Source organism: Morone saxatilis, unplaced genomic scaffold, assembly GCF_004916995.1.
Source record: "Morone saxatilis isolate NCDOM2014 unplaced genomic scaffold, NCSU_SB_2.0 Contig22, whole genome shotgun sequence".
NCBI classification, from domain to species: Eukaryota; Metazoa; Chordata; class Actinopteri; family Moronidae; genus Morone; species Morone saxatilis.
In genome coordinates, this window is record NW_023339785.1 from 20480685 (window position 1) to 20500468 (window position 19784).

The 19784-nt window shown below is 41.7% G+C and overlaps 1 protein-coding gene across 1 annotated transcript in view; it reads left to right on the top strand.

Annotated features, from left to right (window-relative positions):
- tenm1 (teneurin transmembrane protein 1) overlaps positions 1–19784 on the top strand; it is a 167505-nt gene that overhangs the window by 4049 nt on the left and 143672 nt on the right. Inside the window, exons 2-3 of the mRNA XM_035669788.1 lie at positions 8837–9108; positions 12424–12747. Of these exons, the coding sequence (XP_035525681.1) occupies positions 8892–9108; positions 12424–12747 (541 nt within the window). The 5' untranslated portion in view covers positions 8837–8891. The remainder of the gene's footprint in view (positions 1–8836; positions 9109–12423; positions 12748–19784) is intronic.

The window sequence follows — 19784 nt, forward strand, 5'->3', positions numbered from 1 at the left end:
CACACACACACATACAGTATATGCCTGAGGCGTTCTTCTTCAAAGTATTTGGCTATGTCTCAACTGGCATCTCTATCTATTCTCTCTTGTCTTCTTCCATTGAGCTATGGGCAAGAGTCAGGAACTATATACAGATAAATAAGAAGCAGGGTGTTATGTGAGATTTGTATTGTGAAAATGCAGCAGTCACAGCCTCCCTTCGCTCTCCTCTACCTTTAAACTCACCCACCCCTTCTTTCAAATTCTAGTCAGAAGACAGAAGGATCAGAGCCACGAGAGAGTTACTGGTCAAGCCCACTCTACTTCTCTTTAAAATCTGAGATTAATTTGTCAAGAGGAATGTGTGTGTATTTTCTGTGTGTGTGTGAAGAGCAGTGCTGATGGCACACACCTAGCTAGAGGGCTAAAACAGAAGAGTGGTAGAAATTTTGTTGATTTAAATGTATGGTACATTTTGAGGACTTAATGTGTGTTGTTGTATTGGGCTGCAACTTTTCATTATGGATTTATCTACCAAATATTTTCTCAATCAGTTCATTTTTTGTGTAAAATGTCAGCAAGTTGTGAAAAATGTCCCTTAGGTCCCAATGTGATGTCTTCTAATGTCTTGTTTTTTTACTTACTGTCCAAAACCCAAAGATATTCAGTTTTATATCTATATCTATTATATATATATAAGTTGTTTTTTTTATTTTGTTCACGTCCTCTGCAAATATTCTATACTCACATAGGTTCTTTTTATTTTGTTGTCCACACCCTTTCCACAAAAGGTACTGTGTATACTAATATCTAAGCAGGCACAAATGCACACACACATACACACACACGGACACGGACACGGACACACGCACTCTTGGCACACTGTCTCACTTAGACACACACGGAAAGCTGATGCACACCTACAGGGACACATTTCTCACCGTGAAATTTTTATTAATCAAGTCAGTGGACAACTTAAGAAGAAGAAAAATCAATTTTTGTTTCTTCCCCAATTTATTACCACATAAATTGTCCTTCACTTCAAAGACCACGTCTTGGCTTTGGTGTCAAAATAATTAAGTTAAAATCCATTATATTTGCGTTGATTTTATCCTGCTTTTGTTGACACAGAGGACAAAAGGGAGTCGACAGTGGCGAGGTTTTACTGACAAGATGTACAGCAGCATTTCACCTACAGCCAAATCAATACAGCAAAACTATTAGGGAAGGATTCTTTTAAAATCAGATCTATCAAATATTCAGAAAAACTTTGCACATCATCAGCATCAAGAATCCCACAGTTTCTTTTGTAGCTACTGTAATAAGGTATTTGATCTGGAAGCGACTCAACCACACCCCTGCTACATATTAGCCTACAATGAAACATCAACAACACACTATACACCTACATTTGGACCATGATTAATACCTCAACATGAATAAGTTGCATCTGCAGCTTTGTTGCATACCTATGTAGTGATTTATTTAACAACATAAAACACATTGATGGTATACTGTACATCTCTTCTCTAAACGAGTTCATCTGTTTCCTGCTGACTGGTAAATAGCCTCATGTGTATCATCAGTAATATTCATAGCTCTACTTTCTAGATGATCATGAATTATTAACTCATTGAAAAGATGAATAGCTCCAAAACGGTGCTTGATGCATCTCTGCTGGAAGCCATGTATACAGTACAATACAGTACAGTACAGTACAAGCGAGTTCAATATTTTTTCAGCATGTTGCAGGGGAGTTGTTTTGATGTTAAGGTTTAATTTCAGAATGAGTCTTGATCCACCATGAACTCTGGGACGTATTTCAAGTACGTGTATCATTGCCCAAATTGACTTCTAACTGTAGAGACACATATTCTCCGCTGACTGCCAGCCAAAACGCCAAGCCAAACTGCACAAAGAAAAGTGATTCTAGCAAAGAAACACCCCAAATCTACTCCAAGAAAACCATGGCAGCAGTGTGCAGCCATTTTTCAAGTAAAGCAGACCTAATACATGTTGTCTCCAGATGTAACAATCCTGAAATCCCATATTTTACAGCATGCACTGCATGTCATCCCGACCCGATGTGCCTAGAAAAGGAATTGTTCGAAAATTCATATTTTGTTCTCTTTAATGTGCTCAGACGATACAATGATTCATCTGACAAGCAACAAAATGAGAAATGCAAATTGCTAAGAAACATGCCCAATGCAGTTTTGCTGAGCAAATTTTAAGAAAGAAAAGGCTGCAATGGAAAATAAGATACAGGATAAATGAAAAAACAAAGCACGGTATATGATATTCAAGAGAAAAGTGCTTAAACTGACTCCCTGCCATTTCCTAACTGCAAATACATTTTACAGTATGTGCTATTGATTTCAAGCTTAAATGATTTGTTTATCTAGAAAACGGCGACTTCTCTTTTCACTGATATGCATCTCACACATGCAGGAGGCAAAACCTTCAGGGCTGAAAACATCACTTTGATTTCTAACAACCATACAACTTGGGGAATGTTTAAATTCTCTATATTTTTCTGAGAACATGGTTAACCAAACGGTATGCCATAACCTTGAGGTGCATTTATATACTTCTGTACACTGAACAGGAATGTATTCAGCCTCTACACATCTCTGTCTCATCAGCTTACAAAAGAGCGTCACCAGGACCACAATTTGTTCCCGACTGAGTCTTGTGGCCTTTGTGGAGCTGCTCCTCTCTTTGTTGAAAAGCATTTTTTTGTGCAAGCCTGCTGAATGCTGTCTGTGTCCTTAGACTGCAAAAGGCCAGGAGAATCAGAGAGGAGGTGAAGGCTCAGAACAGATCTGAGGAGCAGGAGGAGCCGAAGGGAGTGCTCATGATTTTCGCAGTAGGAACATCCCAAAAATCCTCTTCCTCTCTCACATTCTCCTGGGTATTTCCAGATGACAAACGTCACATTGTAACAGTGTAGATGGAAGATTAGCCCACTTAGCATTCAGAAATCAATCTGCAATGCTGCTCAACAGCTACTAGTAGATCTTTTCAGCTACTCCTCTGCAGGGCTAATGCTCTTTACTCACTCATTTTTCTGTAATCAACAGCTTCATAAAGGAGAGCGCAGGAAATACTGTCTAAATTGCTAATCACCAAATCCAATTTCTGGAATCAATGCCATTGATTTATCAATTAATTCTGCATCTGTAATGCTGCCACTTTGCTTTGCTTTTGGTGTTGGAGGTTTTTAGCGGTCAAATGCATTATTGAAAGAGGCTTTTTACCAAGCAGTGGCTGATGCAGAGAGCTTAGGAGGTTGTCAGTCTTGATGTAAAGCTTTATTTGCAAAGCGAGTTAGTGTGAACAGCCTTTTAGTCCTGCTAGGAGGACAGTGACATGAATTTATCTTGCGAGAGAGGAGGAATATCAAATGTGTTGAATAAGGCTTTGCCTTGTCAGGAATATTGATTAAGTGGTTTTGGGTGGTGTCTCTTGCTTCGTGTGTGTCTGTGTATTTGTGGTCAAATGCCTGTGAGCCCCTGCAAGTGAATGTGGTGTTGTGTATGTGAATACGCAAATGGGGCATATGTGGGCCGTAGCATATTCTCTACCTTTTGTGTTTTTTTGTTTGCTCCTCTGCCTTATGGGGAATCAGCAATGGGCTTTAGAACAGGGAAGGAGTAAAAGTGGATATCATGAAAAGGAAGTGATTGTGTGGACAGAAGCAGAAAAAAAGCTATACTTTGGTCAAGATCTCAAAGAAAGAAGAAAAGTTTAAACTCAAGTCAACATAAAAACAGCCTTTGAAAAGTTCAAGCTTAGCAACTCCTTCACTCTAGGCCACATTCAGAGGGCATGAATAGTGTAAGACCTTATGGATTTCACCACACTGCTCAAGCATGCTGTGCAATATGGGATTTGACCCATGTCCACTATAAATAGTCAAATGGCCCAGGATGGTTTCCTGGCGCCTGACAGCTCCTCTCAAAAAACAATCTGCTTTTCTGCGAGTTGACACACACGCACTGTGTACACACTGTTTTTCTTCTGCTTTTTGGTCATGCTCTCATTCCGACACCAGTGGGCACACACTCAGACTCACTGGGCTATTGTATCACCTATATGACTTGATTTGTGCATACAATCATTAACCTTGGGTGCTACTGTGTGAGGAATAATGAAGGTAGGCAGTGCACTGAATGGCTGAATGGTAAAGACACCGCAACTGCACAGAGAAACAATGTGCAAGGGAGGCCTTTGCTAAAAAGGCCAGTAAAGACTGTGTTGATTCTCCATGGTGTGTGGGTGTTCAAGTGTGTTGTTTGTCGGTTAGTGTGAAATGCTTTAAGTGTGTGTGGGTGCAGGGCCACTGAGTGTGTGTCCATCTGTGGCTGATTGTCAGTATGCGTTTCATCTTTGAATCTTTTCAGGGATGCTGTATGTATGCTGGCTTATGTGTGTGTGTGCGTGTGTGTGCGTGTGTGTGTGTGTGTGTGTCTTGGTATACACTACAGTATGTGTTCTGCTGGTAAATTCGGCATTAGCAGCAAGAGATTTCAGGCTTGGTCAGCTATGAAAGCACAACTACGTGACGAGAGTGCTACCACCGCCCACAGATAGCTAGCCCTTATCCACTAATTAAAACCCTCTATCACTCCATGTCTCACTTGGCAATCTCTCTATCCCTCAATTCCTACCATTTTCACTGTGAAATCTCTCCATCTCTCATTATCTATCCATCACTCTCTTTATCCTCGTTCTCCATTCATCCTCCCCTCCCTCCTCTCGGCAGGCGCTGAGGGATCCCAGTGGGCGGTGTGTTGTTTTGTTGTGTTTCCGGTGGTTTAGGTATAACGGGGTCCTGTGGGTCCTTCAGGGCCTCTCATCTGAGGTGTCCCTGTCATATGCCTGAGGAGCCATGGTGTTGCTAACGAATAGAACTGATTTTTTTAAGTCCTACCTACCCCATATTTTCATACACATACACACAAACCCTCACTCCAGGAGAGGCATCCCTCTCTGACAGCTCACTGTTTACTCCCGTAGGACCTGTAGCCTGGATTTGCATTTGCAGCAACAGACTGCGCCTCGATTCCTTCTGATGATTAAGCCATCATAATAGTAGACAAAATGAAAACCTGCAAACAACAGCGGGATTGTCATGACTTCACTTCGGAGCATCTGCGTCAACGAGTTAACATTTTATGCTAAGGCATGTATATATTTCTCAAGGTTCCTCATCGTCATTCCTTTGGCTTGCGAGGCCTGTTTAGTGAGTGGGATTAGCTCGCCTCTGTGCAAACAACCATCTTGGAAACGTGTAAAGGCGAGCTAACAAAGATAGTAGCTCCCTACTCACTGGGGGTCTCCAGGCTGTTATGAAAATAAGACCTTCTCTGCATGGTAGAAATGTCTTTGAAATCCTGGAACTATACTGTATCAATAATCTGAGGAGCTAATATTGTTGGACGACACTGCTATCCCCATCCTCCTTGTTTATTTACCAATGTGAAACTCAATTTCTCTGCTGCTGCCTGGCCCCAATCCTCTCTCTGCCTTTCTCTTTTTCCCATTTTGCATGCTCTCTCTTCCCGTTCACCATGATTTCAGCGCATTCGTTTGAGACTGGAAAGTGTAAATCGGTTTTGACTTGTCCTCATGGTCCTTGCCTTTACACATGGCGATCTATGCCGTGCTGTTTATGTTATTGTTGTTTTTGTCGGACATCTTAGGGACCCCACCCCTCTGGAGATGACTCGGAGCGTAAATCCTGTTTAAAAGCAACTGTGTATGTGAGCATTTATCACTTCTCTAAGTAGATTTGCAAAAACAGCCCACTGGTCTATGGTTGCACTGTTAGAGCAAATGGATGGATAGTAGGGGATCAAGTGGGTGAGGAGTCCCATTAGATATTATTGCAATGCTGTAGCCATGGATTATCACTCCCGTGTGTTTGTGCAAAAGAACAAGTGATAAGAGACTGAAAGAAAAGGGTTAGCAGGGGAGGAGGAGGGTAACAACGTAATGCGATGCATGTTTCACTCAGTGTTGTCACTTTGTATTAATTTTAAACCGAGCGGTGAAGAGTTCATTACACACTGATGAATTATAGATTAGAATTAAATTAGAAATAAAATCACACAATAATATATACATACATTGTCACTGCATGCAGGTACTCACTATTAATCCATTTGTAACGCAAACAAACTCACATGAGATGCTTCTCAAATTTTCCACTGCGTCTTTACAGCTTTTTTTAATTTTACTGTTTTTTGTTACAGTAGTCTATCAGTAAATAAGTTTCCCATTGAGAACACATACAGTGCTATACTGTGGGTAATACAGTAGGTAGGACATGCATAAATCATTCACGTCTATGAATTTTACATACTTAGGTCTCGCATGGAGATGATAAAGATTAGTTGTTAGTCCTTGGCAGTAGAGATGCAGTCATTTAAGCACTTAGTTCGCTTCACTAAGGGATCCCTCAGTGTTTCATGTGGTCCCCTGCTCTACATGTATATAAAAAAATTATGAGAGAGATGATCCAAAATTTGTAGCAAAGGTTTTGAAGATGCAACTCTTAAAAATTAACTCTAGCACGATGCTAATTACTCCCACATCCTAAGACCTTTCCAGGGTCATCCTTGTGTGTTTTGAATGAATGAATATAGTAAGCCATAGTAAGGTTTTTGTGCCCACTGTGCCCCAAGGTGGATATTCCTCAACTGCAAATCTTGGCTGGTGTTGCACTCAGGTGGCACATGCTGACTAGTCCTACAGAATGCTTGTGTGTCTTGTTTGAAGTGAGCTTGGCTCTAGGAAACAACCTCCAGGTTTTGACATCAAAACCAAGAATCAAACCCCCTAATGGGCACCCCACTGTGGGCTAGAATTAGCGAGAATAACCCCCGCCAGCAGGCTTACTTCTCTAAATGCAGGGGCCTCAGAGGACGAGATGGAGGGTGGAAAGCATGTAAGGTAAGGGAAGAAAAGCAAAGATGAGAGGGAAGAAGGAGGGAGAGCAGAAGTGGACTGGTACAAGACAGAGGGATGGTGAAAGAGGAGGGAAAGAGGGGAATGGATTAACCAGGAGAGGGGTGTCTTTGAAAGGAAACCAGACAGTATTTCACATTGCACATGTCAATATACAAGCAGGACTACATGTACTCAGTAAAGTGTTCACCAGACGGTCTGTGTATGTGCACACACGATGAGGGAACTGCATGCATGCTTTCATTCTTGCGTGTAAGCGTGTGACAGACATAAAACGGGACAGAGAGCCTCTGTAGAGACAGACAGCAGTCAGCGCCTGCAGCAAGCTCAGAGCTCACAGGGTAATGTATACTCACTCCTCGCCGTACCAGAGAGAAGGTGACACCAGTCAATCCCATTCTGACAGGGCAGCTGAGATAATAGCGGGCTTTGATTCCCAGCAATAACTCCTGCCAATCAAAATGAAAGGCATCGTGATTGCAGGGAACCACAAGTGTGTGTATGTGTGTGAGTTATAGAGGCTTAGAGTATGCTACAGTGGTGCTAAGATAATTGGATGCAAAATGTGGTTATGTATTTTAAAGGCATTGTTGTGCTTTGTGTTATTATTAAAGAGAAAACGAAAGAGGTGGATGGAAGAAGAAAGTGTGGAGGTTTTACAGATCATCTGCGCTATGATAATGTCCGCAGGGGGTAAGGGTGTGTGTGGGATGAATGTGCGAGCGGCTTGGCCCATTTTTTGACTGTTTGCTGTCAGGGGTCAGTGGGTGGTTTGTGTGTGCGTGCACGCAAACTGGTCCGTGCATGTACATGCATGTGGGGAATGAAGAGGGTGAGTGCGAGGCCAGAGGAAGGAGTCTTTCAGGTGGAATAAAAGCATTACTGCAGTGGTAGAAAGGTCAGCTGTAAACTTGTATCAGACTAGTGGTGATCACCCTGTGCTGCAGATCTCTGAGGTATTGAGCAGGCACGCTCTAATGGCTTTGATATATGGACTACAGGACTCCCTGAAGAGGTCAATACCATAGCACTTTGTCTCTATGAGCAATGACCCTCTCAAGCTCCATTTAGAAGCTTTATATCTGCAGGAAATAGGCTGGAAAGGCCTCAGGCAGGGCACGGTGAAAGAGAGCTAATATGAATGAAGTATTTTCTAATCACTTCTTCTGTTCTCTAATCGTTGTCCCAATCAATCATTAGTTATGGCGGTATAAGCATATTGTGCCGGACGTTATCAGAAGTAGATTTTGATGTGGTTGAGAGAAGAACAAGAGAATCTGAGCTGAATAGAGCTGAAAGAGCTGATTTATCATTGCTCCATTTGGAAGGGCAATGACACTAGAGACTGGTGTCTAATAGTGTTTCATCATTACTTTAGAATCTGGTGAGTCAGTGTTTAATGTGAGTGACAGACGTTGGGTTCAGCTACAAATTTGTTGATTTATCCACAACTTGTCAATGGTTGTCTGTAAAAGAGAGATAAAGCTTACAGTAGCTAGAGAAAAAAGAAACCACAAGTGACAGAACAGAGAGCTGTGCTTGATTTTGGCCAATTTCTCTTCAAACGCATCCGGACATAATGTCCACCATCGCAGTCCCTTCTGAGTGTATTGATTTGGAACTAACCTTTGGTGTGAAATATGAAAGAAGCCAAATACTGTTTATGAATGTGTGCTGTAATTGGAATGAGCAGATGTTGCAATATTGTCCCACTGTGTTCAATAACAGACTTCTTGTGCTATTTTTCTTCTCTACCCTGTCTGTTCAATCCCCTGTTTCCTTTCATTTTCCTCCGCTGGCTCATCCCTCTTCCTCTCTGCTGTCCTTTCCTCCCTCCTCCGCTATACCTTTCCCCCTTCCCTTCCATCTCTCTCACCTCCAGACTCTGTGCTCTGTGCTGTGGCTGTGCTGAGTGACTAAGTGGAGCATTACAAGCCATGGAGGAGATGGACAGTAAACCCTACCAGCCGTTGTCGAAGGGGCGCCATGAAATGGAGATGTCCTACACCAGCTCGTCTGACGAAAGCGAAGATGGCCGTGCCCACCACCGCTCCTACACCTCACGCGAAACCCTGCCTGACTACACACATGAGCTACGCCTCACCCTCGGTTCACACCGGGAAAGACAGAGCAACTACAGCCAAGCCCAGCCAGGTACCACACGCAGGATGTTTGCTGGATGTATTTACCTGAAAATTTACAACCACACTTGCACAGATGTTGTGTGTGTATTATAAACACAATTGGATTTTGCCACACATACGGTAGACACACACTCATGCACACACAAACACACACACACACTGAGGTCTTTAAAAGGACCTATGTGAATTACCTATTACAGTCCACAATGAGCCAGAAGGACAGTCAGAGGCAGCCAATTACCTCTTCTCCATGGAGGTGATATTTCTCTCCCACAGCTAAACTAGGTCAACCCCAAACCTCTCTGGCCTCACCTGGGGTGGAAAACCACCCTTCATTACACACACACTCACAGATACAGACACTGGTGGACATAGGCACACATACAAACGTGCGTTGACACATACACACCGAAGAATTCTTCCCTGCAGGTGACAGGAGGAGAAATGGGCCAGCACGTGCTGTGATGGATGGCCTTTATGCAGGTCATGTGTGGTGTTAAAAGAGAAGCCGCACCTCATCAGGAGCATGCCGCTGTGCAAGGTTCATAGTGATCAATAGATACACTTTCCACTACCCCAACCTCCTGCTACTCTGCAAGACCTACCCACCAAGCTAACAGGCAACATTAGCCATTCATAACAGTTACAACTCCTGACAAGCAGGCCACTCCAGGGATTTCATGATTTGAATGCCACCCACTGTGGATTTTGACATATTGTCCGCCGTGCAGCAACCCATCGATGGCCATTAGCTATCATCATGTTGCTTGCATGGCTTCCACAACATTGCAGTGTCAAAGAGCACTTGCCTTTTTCAACAGTTACTCAGCCTTTCTGTTTCCATAACAAACAACATCTCCTGCCATCAGTGTCATATGGTAAGGTGCAAAAGACCCCCCAAAGCAGCCTTTGAAATGTCAATGGCAGCCGGTTCTGCGAAGCACATCTGTTCATCTTTGGGCAACAGAGTTATATATAGTATACCCTACCTAAGTAACCAACTGTTAAGGGGGGACATTGCCTCCAGTGACATTTTTAATGGATTATGCTGTTCCTGACAAAGATCAGCCAATTTGTTTCTCCTCTAATTCCCCTCCCATGTTCTTCATATTTTTCTTCATCTTTTGAACCGCCACATCTTGAACACCATCTCTTCCCTTCCTTCCTTTCCCTCCTTCTCTTCTCCAATCTGTTTATTTTTCCTGATATTACAAATATCGCTTTCTATTTCATCCCACATAATCTCTTTGCTCTTCAGTGCATAAGGAGCTGACCACAATAATTAGTTTTAGTTTGCCTATTAATTAACTCAAATTAATTTGGTCACACTTTTCAATATTTTGTTTACAAAACCAGAACTGAGTCAGTACTGAGTGTAAATATTTGAATTATATAGAAGTAACAGCCTTACAAGAAGCTGAAAATGTGTGTACTTTTACCATCTAATGCATAAAGTACAATTATATTTAATACAGTTACATAAATCTTAATGTGGATAAACAAAAGGACGTAGATTTGGCTCCAGATGTGGTGGAGAAAATATGAATGTTATTTAAATAAATCTAGCAAATTAATCGTTATGATGACCTTGATTATTATGCCTTCTAAATCAATCACAAAACAAAGCACCATCCTGTACGGGCTGATTGATGTTTATTTTCAGTGACATAGAGGAGAATATTAGATTACATCAAGACTGAATTATTTTACCTGAAAAAGATGTAGAGGAAGTACTATTTCCAACCCAGAATCATGTCAGTTCTTCCTCTCAGGCTGTGTATGGCCCCAACAACCTCCACCAAATACAGGGTAAGGTTGCCTAAATTTCAGCTTCGGTAAAAAGAAATGTTAGTAATGTTTTCCCATAATCTTACTGCTGTGAGCGCACAATAATAATTAAAAACAAGAGATCAAATGAGCTACTCACAGTTTCTTTCATGTGGATTATTGTGAATGGACAGTGAGGACAGTGTTTAGAGATATAGTGATTTGAGAGGAAATTAGTGGAAATTACACTATTGGGTAAACAAAATGTATGTGTTCAACTTTCATTACATCCAGGACTGCACACAATAAAATTATGGCACTGACTGTTTTTAAGCCATTCTATGTTTTGCCTATGACAAGTACTTACAACACTGGATTAAAGCAGTGTTAAATATATACATTTTCAAGTGAGTCAGGAGCAGCCGACCGTAATGGCAGGGAATAGGCGGTTATTCAAAAAAATGATTTTCCCTTTAATCACCTGCTAAACTCAAACAAAATGGTTGGACGGCTTTTCAGTGTACAGTCAATTCATGTTTGTTGCTATGGGGAAATAGCCTATTTGCTCCGGAATTGCCCTCTCGCAGCCAATTTGAGCTAAACAGTTGTGTCTAGTGGTGACCAATCTTGCGCCAGTTTAATTCCAGCAGAACAGTGTGTGAGCCACAGTTGGTCTTGACCCCATCAAACAGGCACAGCAGGACACATTGTTGGTCAATGGAGTGGTCAACAAGACTGTGGCTTTTATTGAAACACTGCGGTTCATGTTCAAAGGACCTGACCTAACACACATATTAACTGCACTAAGTGAGGAGAGGAAGTCTTTTTCTTTTTCTTGACTTCATAGTGTCTATGAACTCCTAGAGTCTATATGGTTCCAGGCTACAGTAGTATGTGTATAGATTTCAATTTATTCCATCAGTTCCATCACTTCCACTTGTACTTTCTAAACAGAAAACCCAGGCGGCGAGGAAGAAAATTTACTCAACTGCCTCTGCAAAAAAAAAAAAAGTAGAGCTCAATTGAATTGAATTGAATTGAAGTGTAACCAGAGGACTAACACAGTATATCTGATGTTCTCAGATAACAGGTTGATGCTTGGGATTGGAGGGCGTTCTAATACCTGAAAGCATATGAGGCTCAATTTTTCCCTCAGTCTGAGTCAATATTAATAAGGTTTGATCTTTATCTGATCTCTTCACCCCACCAAGGAGAATATAGATGAGATCAGTGCTCTGTTTGAGCAGCAGTTCAATACATCTCAAGCTCGATAACACACATCAGGCAGCCTGAACAGGATATATCTTCACTGCAAATGGTTAAGAAAAATCGAGGGTGGCATTTTGATGTGGACTTCTGCTGTAAAACTTAATAAATGCTTGTTCAAATAACAGCCTGTCTCTTGACATAATTTGGGAGGTGTTCTGTGTTTGGCTTGTAAATGCCTGTCTCTAACAAACACCTGGTCAGCTTAGTTGTTGAAGCAAATAAAAAAACATACTGGTATTAGAGGCTTTACTGTCTGATCTCAATCTGCATGTCTCTCCTCCTCCTCTAGATTTAGACTTCTGTAAGGCTGGGCAGATGAGGAGCCCAGACTACCACATCCACCAACAGCAGCAACAGCAACAGCATCAGGAGGAGGAGGAGGAAGCACTGTGCTCTGGACCAGCCGCTCATGTCCATAGCCGCGGCTACTCCCTGGGCGTGGGCTCAGATGTGGACACTGAGCCGGAGGTGGACCCCTCTCCTAATCACGGCCTGCAGCACATGTGGATGCGCGGCCTGAAGTCTGAGCAGAGCTCTTGCCTCACAAGCCGCGCCAACTCCGCCCTCTCTCTCACTGACACTGAGCATGACAGGAAGTCTGAGCCTGACAATGGTGAGTGAAATATTTGTCTTCTTACTCTATGAGGTGATTGTCCATCACTATACAAAATGACCAGTGGAGATACAAGTCTGCTTAGCAGACAATAGTGCACCTATGATGATTTATTTGTGTGCATGTGAGTAGCACATGTCAAAGCTACTCGTGTATTTTTTTACTCTGACTGTATTCCACATTACATATAGTCTCGTATTATTAAGAGAAGAAACTTCTCACCAACTAATGCAAAGAAATACAACATATTATATAAAATATAACTCTTTTCAAGTTTAAGTTACAGCCTTAGGCAATTACGTGATTGAAACTCTCCGTTTTTGAACTAATGCTAATGCTTAAGTTCCTCTCTCTTTCAAAGCTCTTTGATGTGACTAAATACAGAAAATGTGCTATTGGTTATTTGGTCTCTGAAATGAGCTTGTGTTGGAGGTGAACCTGGGGCTGACTGGGGATGGAGCCTAAGGAAAGTCCGGTGATGAACATTTACAGCATATGGCTTGGAAAGGATTGAATATCTATCGGAAGGGGAGGCAGATTTTGGTTTAAGGCTTTGAGGAAAAGGAATTGTCGGGGTCGGACGTCTACAGTACCTGACTGGCTGCCTGAGGGCAGCTGACAACCACCTCTGTGGGAGAACTACAGCCTGGAAGGAAGGAGAAGTTGAGAGGCGGGGGTGAAGATATGGGGCCAACTAGAGAAGAGTCTGGGATTGTGCCAGCTATCTGTCTTGCACTGCTGGGCTTGGCTTGGCTCCCCGCAGATGGAGAGTTAGTTAGAGGTGCACACAAACAAAGACAGAGCTCTCCAACCCATCCCCAAGGGCACTGTCTGTTTATGTGCCGCAAAAAGGTGGAACGTATTCAGTGTCTGAGAAAAGGAAGGGTGAGAGAAAATGAAAAAAAAAGAGAATGAGAGAGGGGAAGAATAAGAGACAGGGAGAGCAAAAATGCTAATGAGAGAATAGAAATGGTAATGTAATGGTATAATTAGAATGAGAATAAAAGGGAATGAGTGGTTGAGGGTAAAACAGGTGAAGGAGAAGCTGGTTTCGAGTGTTAGACAAAGATGGTGGGAGAAGGAGATGGCAGACAGGACAAGACAGGGGAGGAAAAGCATCATGCAAGGAAAGGTTTAGACTGTGCTTGTTTAAGTTTGGGATGCACCCAGGGGTGCTGTTTAATGACAGCAGGATTGGACATGGAGTCAGCCTCATGCAAAATCACAAGATGGAAGAGGAGTGCTTGCAGCATTACACAGTAATCAATTTGTGATGGCTGTATGCATATGGACCAAAGTTATTACCATTTGAGATGAGGGACTCCATCTTTATCCAGGGTCAGAATGAAATCTGCAAAAGGGGGAGGCAGATGGGCATGCAGCAGAGGAAACATAGGGAAATGAGGATGGATGAAGTCACAGAAGTGAGAGGAGAGGATTTAAATGTTCAAAGCATTTGGCTTTACTGCTACAATGCACCAGGAAAGCTGGTTTATGTGTGGATTCCATATGTCACATGAAAGCTGTACAGTATGTCCTATGGCTCACCAAACCTTGGCAAAATCTCTCTCACGAACACGTTCTTCCTTTCGCTCAAGCATCACCCTCTCACTGTGTTTCCTCTTGCATTGGTATAATTTACTTGGCAACCTTTTTTTCCTCTCTACCACCAGCACCCCATTTATTCTCATCCTCTTCCTGTCCATCTCCCTCTGACACATGGCCAGGTGTGTCCATGCGTGGCATCCTCTAATAGGAAATGCATTATGGATGTCACATTTCTCTCCATCAGCACAACAAAGTCTCAAACGCCCCTCTGTTCCCAGTGATAATGAAAGTTAGAGCCACTCGCAAAAAGATGTTGGCGTAAAGGGGCTGAAATCAAAAAGCTAACGTCCCTGCCAAAATGAAAGTGCATTTTAAGTCAGCCCGACCTTGCACTCCCTTTGTCTTCAGAGCTCGCCCCCTCCCAAACCCATTAATGATGTCAGCTTCAAACTGGCAGAAATCCTTTTGTTCCTGGTCTGATTGAAGCTGACAAGTCAATTTAGTCAGTGTGTGTGTTTGTGTGTGTGTTTGTGTGTGTGTATGTGGATTTGAGTGTGAGAAAAATAGAGAGAGGGAGTGACAGATTAAGAAAGAGTAAAGGAGAAAGAGATTCAGGTTGTGTGTGAAGCCACGTTTGTACAGATGTCTGTCTTTATTCTCCTTCATGTGTGTGTGTCTGCGTGATGGGGTGGTGGGGGGGCATGTCCAACTGTGACACTTCCCTTGAGGGAGGCTGTAGGCATTCTCGAGCACCAGTCAGACCTGCTGACAAACTCAGGAAAACATCAACACCCCCATTTGACGACAGTGCACCGTTAGAACAGATGAGATTGGCAGTAGAAAGACAATGTGTAGTTCAGCTAGAGTTTACTGCTGACACACACATACAGTACGCACAAACATACGCTCTATAGCCGTACGTGGACAATCATATTAATTTGTTAAACATGTTATTCTAAAACCATGTGCACTAATGTCTATTTAGGGAAAGCTCTGACTATGAACCTGGCAGCAGGAATTTGTTCCCATTCACACCAAAGAGGATTAGTGAGGTTGGCCACTGATGTTGGGCAATAAGGCCAGGTTCGCATTCAGCCTTCCAGTTCATTCCAAAGGTGTTGGATAAGGATGAGCTCAGGGCTCTGTGCAAATCATGGAGTTCTTCAACACTAAATTCAGGCAAACATTTATTTATGGGCCGGTTCCTTGCCTAGACTGTTGTCAGCAAATATAATTGATGTTGTAGAAATAAGATTTGATGAGAGTTCAAACAAGGTGCCAAATCAGGAAAAAAAGATAAAACTAGGCCACTTTGGCCATATAGTATATATAAGGGGACACACATGCAAATGCAGGAAGAAATCAGCTAGCCTTAGCCTACTAGCTAGTTGTATCTTGTTTGTTTAATCTGTACACACAGATGAAGTGTAAAGTTGACAATTTGTGGCTTTAAAGAAAGTTACATTCTAATTATTTCGCACTTCTGTGTAGTATCCCCTAGTTGTCAACCGATGTGTTTTAGGTATAACCTAATTGGAGAGAGTTTGAGACTAGGGACATCAAATACTGAACATGAGGCACCGGAATTAGGGAGAGCAAGGCTACACATTCCACAAAAAAACTTTATTCTGACATGAACTTCCCCTTTAACTTTGTTAAGTGGTGGGTCTGTATTAATTAGACTACACAAACAAAGAAGGATGTTACTCATCTTAACCATCTTCATTATTCTTAAGTGGCTCTGAACAAAGTTAGAGTAATATTCAAAGACAAACAATAGATCAGTTAAACACTAGAATTAGTCACAAATGGAACAAGCAAATATGCGGCACTATCAAACTGATAAACATTAAATAATAATTTGCTTTTAGACACACTTAGGAAGAATAAGTGAACACAGGTCTGGTTGGTTGCTGAGTAAACAGAGCGATGGTTTCTTAATTCAGGGCAGATTGAGTTCAGCTTTGTCTAGTTGACTCCAGACAGAACAGGTGTGCTTGTTGCTCCTACCAGAGCTCAGTGGCAGACATGGAAGGCTTTCAACATTATGTGATTTTTTTTCCATTTGCAATGACATTGACTGAATTGCAAAATTGATTGCTGAAATAAATGCTGTGTGAAAGAAAAGAGGAGGACTGATGAGAGAGGGAGCAGATAGATTTGGTGTCAGCCTTCTGAGTTACTGCAGTGTGGAATAATTAAAAAAAACTACATTAGCTTTATTATCTGGGTTACAACACTGTCTTACAATGAGATGCTAATTAATTGACCACTTTTCATTAGTTTAATCAGTTGCAGATTTACTCTAGGCTTTTGTCTATCTTTTTAGCTTATCCTTTTTTCTCCACTTTTTGGATTGACACATTGGCATGTAGCAGACAGCCTTCTGGTTTTACATCACTGCACTTTTCATACATCGTCTTCCGAGCAGAAAGGGTTCTAAGGCTAATGCAAACAGCAGTCCAATGAAAGGCTCTATCACTCATTATGGTAGATAACGTTCTGTGCTAAAATGCAAATATCTGTGTAATTACCATGGCCTGAGTAAGCACTTGATTCTGATTGGCCGCAGGACGTCCATTATTTTTTTAAAACTTGACAACTCCCTTATAACTGTCTGATCGCAGTGCTAAATTAATACACTAGAAAGGTTTGAGTGTTCCATTTCCGCCATACACTGCAGATAATGGTTTAAAGAAAATGGGTTTTCAAATTGCCTCCAACATTTAGAGTCCCAGAGTTAGCAATCAAGCCTACAGAAAAACTGAAAAACATGGTTCACCATGGATGTAATCCCCCTGTATCAAAATATGTTAGCCCACATCTGTTGATCTGACCGCAATGGCACTGCATTATTGCTAGGTACCAACGAACAAACACAACAGTACAGGATGACATAAAACAGTAATAAAATGTAATGTAACAAATATAAATAAATAAAAACATGAATTAGTATTCATTTTGTATTGGGTATTATCTCTATCCTCTGTTTAGCAGGCAGGTAGTAGGCTAGATGAATATTTCAAAGCAGCATCTTGCTAAATTAATATTAAAACCCTGAGATCATGTGATTTAACAAAAGTAATTTGAACAGAAATACAAGTTCCTCCCTTGTTAATTGTCATCAGGCATGAATTTATTTACACTTGACAGCTTGTGCCTCTTGAATTCAATTTGAGCACACTCATTTCTCAACCAAATTTTCTTCCAAGAATTAATTTATTTGTTCATGTGTAAACATGCCTTTTCCAACTGTGGGACTGTCCAAGATGGATGGCAAAACTGCCAACAATTTACTAGTTTTTGCTTCTCAAAAATGTTCTTAAAATGTTCTGCTTTTCACTATTTTATATTTGTTAATTGAAAACATTTGGTATTTGGACTGTTGGTTGGACAACGCAAGTAATTTGAAGACAGCACAAAGTGCTGTGGGAAATTATGATATACATTTGTTTTTTGGGATAATGAAATCAATTAGCCAATTAAAACTAAACAAATGTCAGATTATCTGATAATATAATTACATTTTTAGCTGCAGCCCTAAATCAAAAATATACAGAGGACAACAATCTCATTCACACATCCTTGTTTGTTAGAATTTCGACATTTTTTCAGTGCAATGTTTTCCAACTGCATTGCACTCTTACTGCTAACTCACAATGTATTATAATGGCAAGAGAAAGCGGCCAGAAGGCTTTTTTCACATCTATCCTCTCTCATTTCCATTTCTTATAAAGTGCTTGTGCAATAAAGAAAGGATAAGCAAAACAAATGTTCTCTGCCTTGGATGAGAGTGTGAAAGTTGCACTGTAAAAGAGTAGAGTAGATGTCTGCCAGGTCTATACTTACCAACACTAAATGAGGCATATTCCCCCAAAATAGATTGCTGCCATTAGACCTTCAAATAAAGTCATTTAAAATATTTTTTCACAGTGTAGTTGTTGCCCTTGCCTTGGAATAAGACAAGCATGAATGTTACCTTAAACATAAATGTTACATGCCGGCTATAAACTAGGTTGTTCGAGGGCCTGGGGGACTGCACAATGTCATAGAGGGCTCTCATATCCTTTATAAACATGGTCCATTATTTTTATAATGATGTGCCAAAGTTTTGCAGTCAAGTTTGGCCAAGTTGTGTAAGTGCTGCAGAAGGTTAGCAAGGGCGTGGAAACAAAGAGTGGTGTGAAAAACTGACCTTACGGTTTAATGAGCAAGCATACGGCACAGAGAAAGACAAAAGGAGGGCACAGAGAAGATAGGAAGACAGAGAGGCTCGCTGGCAAGTAAAGACATTGCACTGGATATTAGAGAGCCATCATCAGAAAATCCAGCCGAGGTTTAGCTTTTATACTAATTTTAATTTTGGCTAGCAATCATTTGATACATGTTATAGCTAAGATTGGAATACCACTTAGATGGAGTGATGGAACCTGGTGAAATAGCAACAGGTGTTAAATAGAATTAGATTTCAGATGGGAATCAGTTTTTGACGATTTCTCTACTTTATGATGCAATTCTGACATTTATTAGGCAATCTGGACTTTTAATTAGATAGTGAGGGAACTACAAATGTTTCATGTAAGCTCCCTTATCCAAAAGTGTCAGATAAGAGCATTTAAGCAATGTGAATGAAATGGGTTTTATGTGTTTTTTCTTCCTTCTGATGTTGGAGGACACAAATCTCCTTTTGGCAGCTCTGCAGTTGTGATAACCTCAGCGGAATCAGGAAACTACAATACCCTCAGAGATAGAGACATCCGAAGATGTGCCAGTACAACCACACATACGGACATGCACAGGCACACAAGCTGCATCCTAGTGTCTCTTCTAACCTCCCTGGCGTGTTTGTGTGTGCGTGCAAGCACAGGTCTAAGTGGCAGCACCAGGCAAACAGCCGCACACTTTAGCTTCCTTCTTGCCTTCCCAAGGCCCAAGGGGTTTTGCAGGAATGGATTTGTCTATTAGCTCGTAAAGAACATTGCTCAGTGCCATATCGATCATCTGAGCTGTAACGTTTAGGGTCTTTAAGTTGTAGAGTTGATCTAGTGGTACACGGACTCCCCTGGCTATTTTACCGGAGTGAGAGATGATCAACTTAACCCTGGTGCTGCGCTTGGCCAGAGGAAACGCTATAAACACGTCCGCTGGAGCCAGAAACCGTTTTTATTGAACCGCCCGTTCAGCCATCCCGAAGAGGCTGAAGAGCTACCATGAATCCGCCAGGTGCCTTATTGTAGCAACAGTGCAGGCGTGTGGTTTTCCTCTCTTTAATAGCAGTCTCATCACATAGTTGGCCATGCAGGCTTCGGTTCTTGACAAGCTGTCAGAATGTTGGACCCCACCCTGTTGTCCTAATGATGGACCTTTACAGCTCACTGATCCAAGGGAAGACCTACTGGACTGTACTACTGGTTGATGGGGGGTTAGGGATGTGTGTTCATTTGTGTGTGTTTGTGGTCTGTGTTTGTGGTGTGTATGTGTGTGTGTGT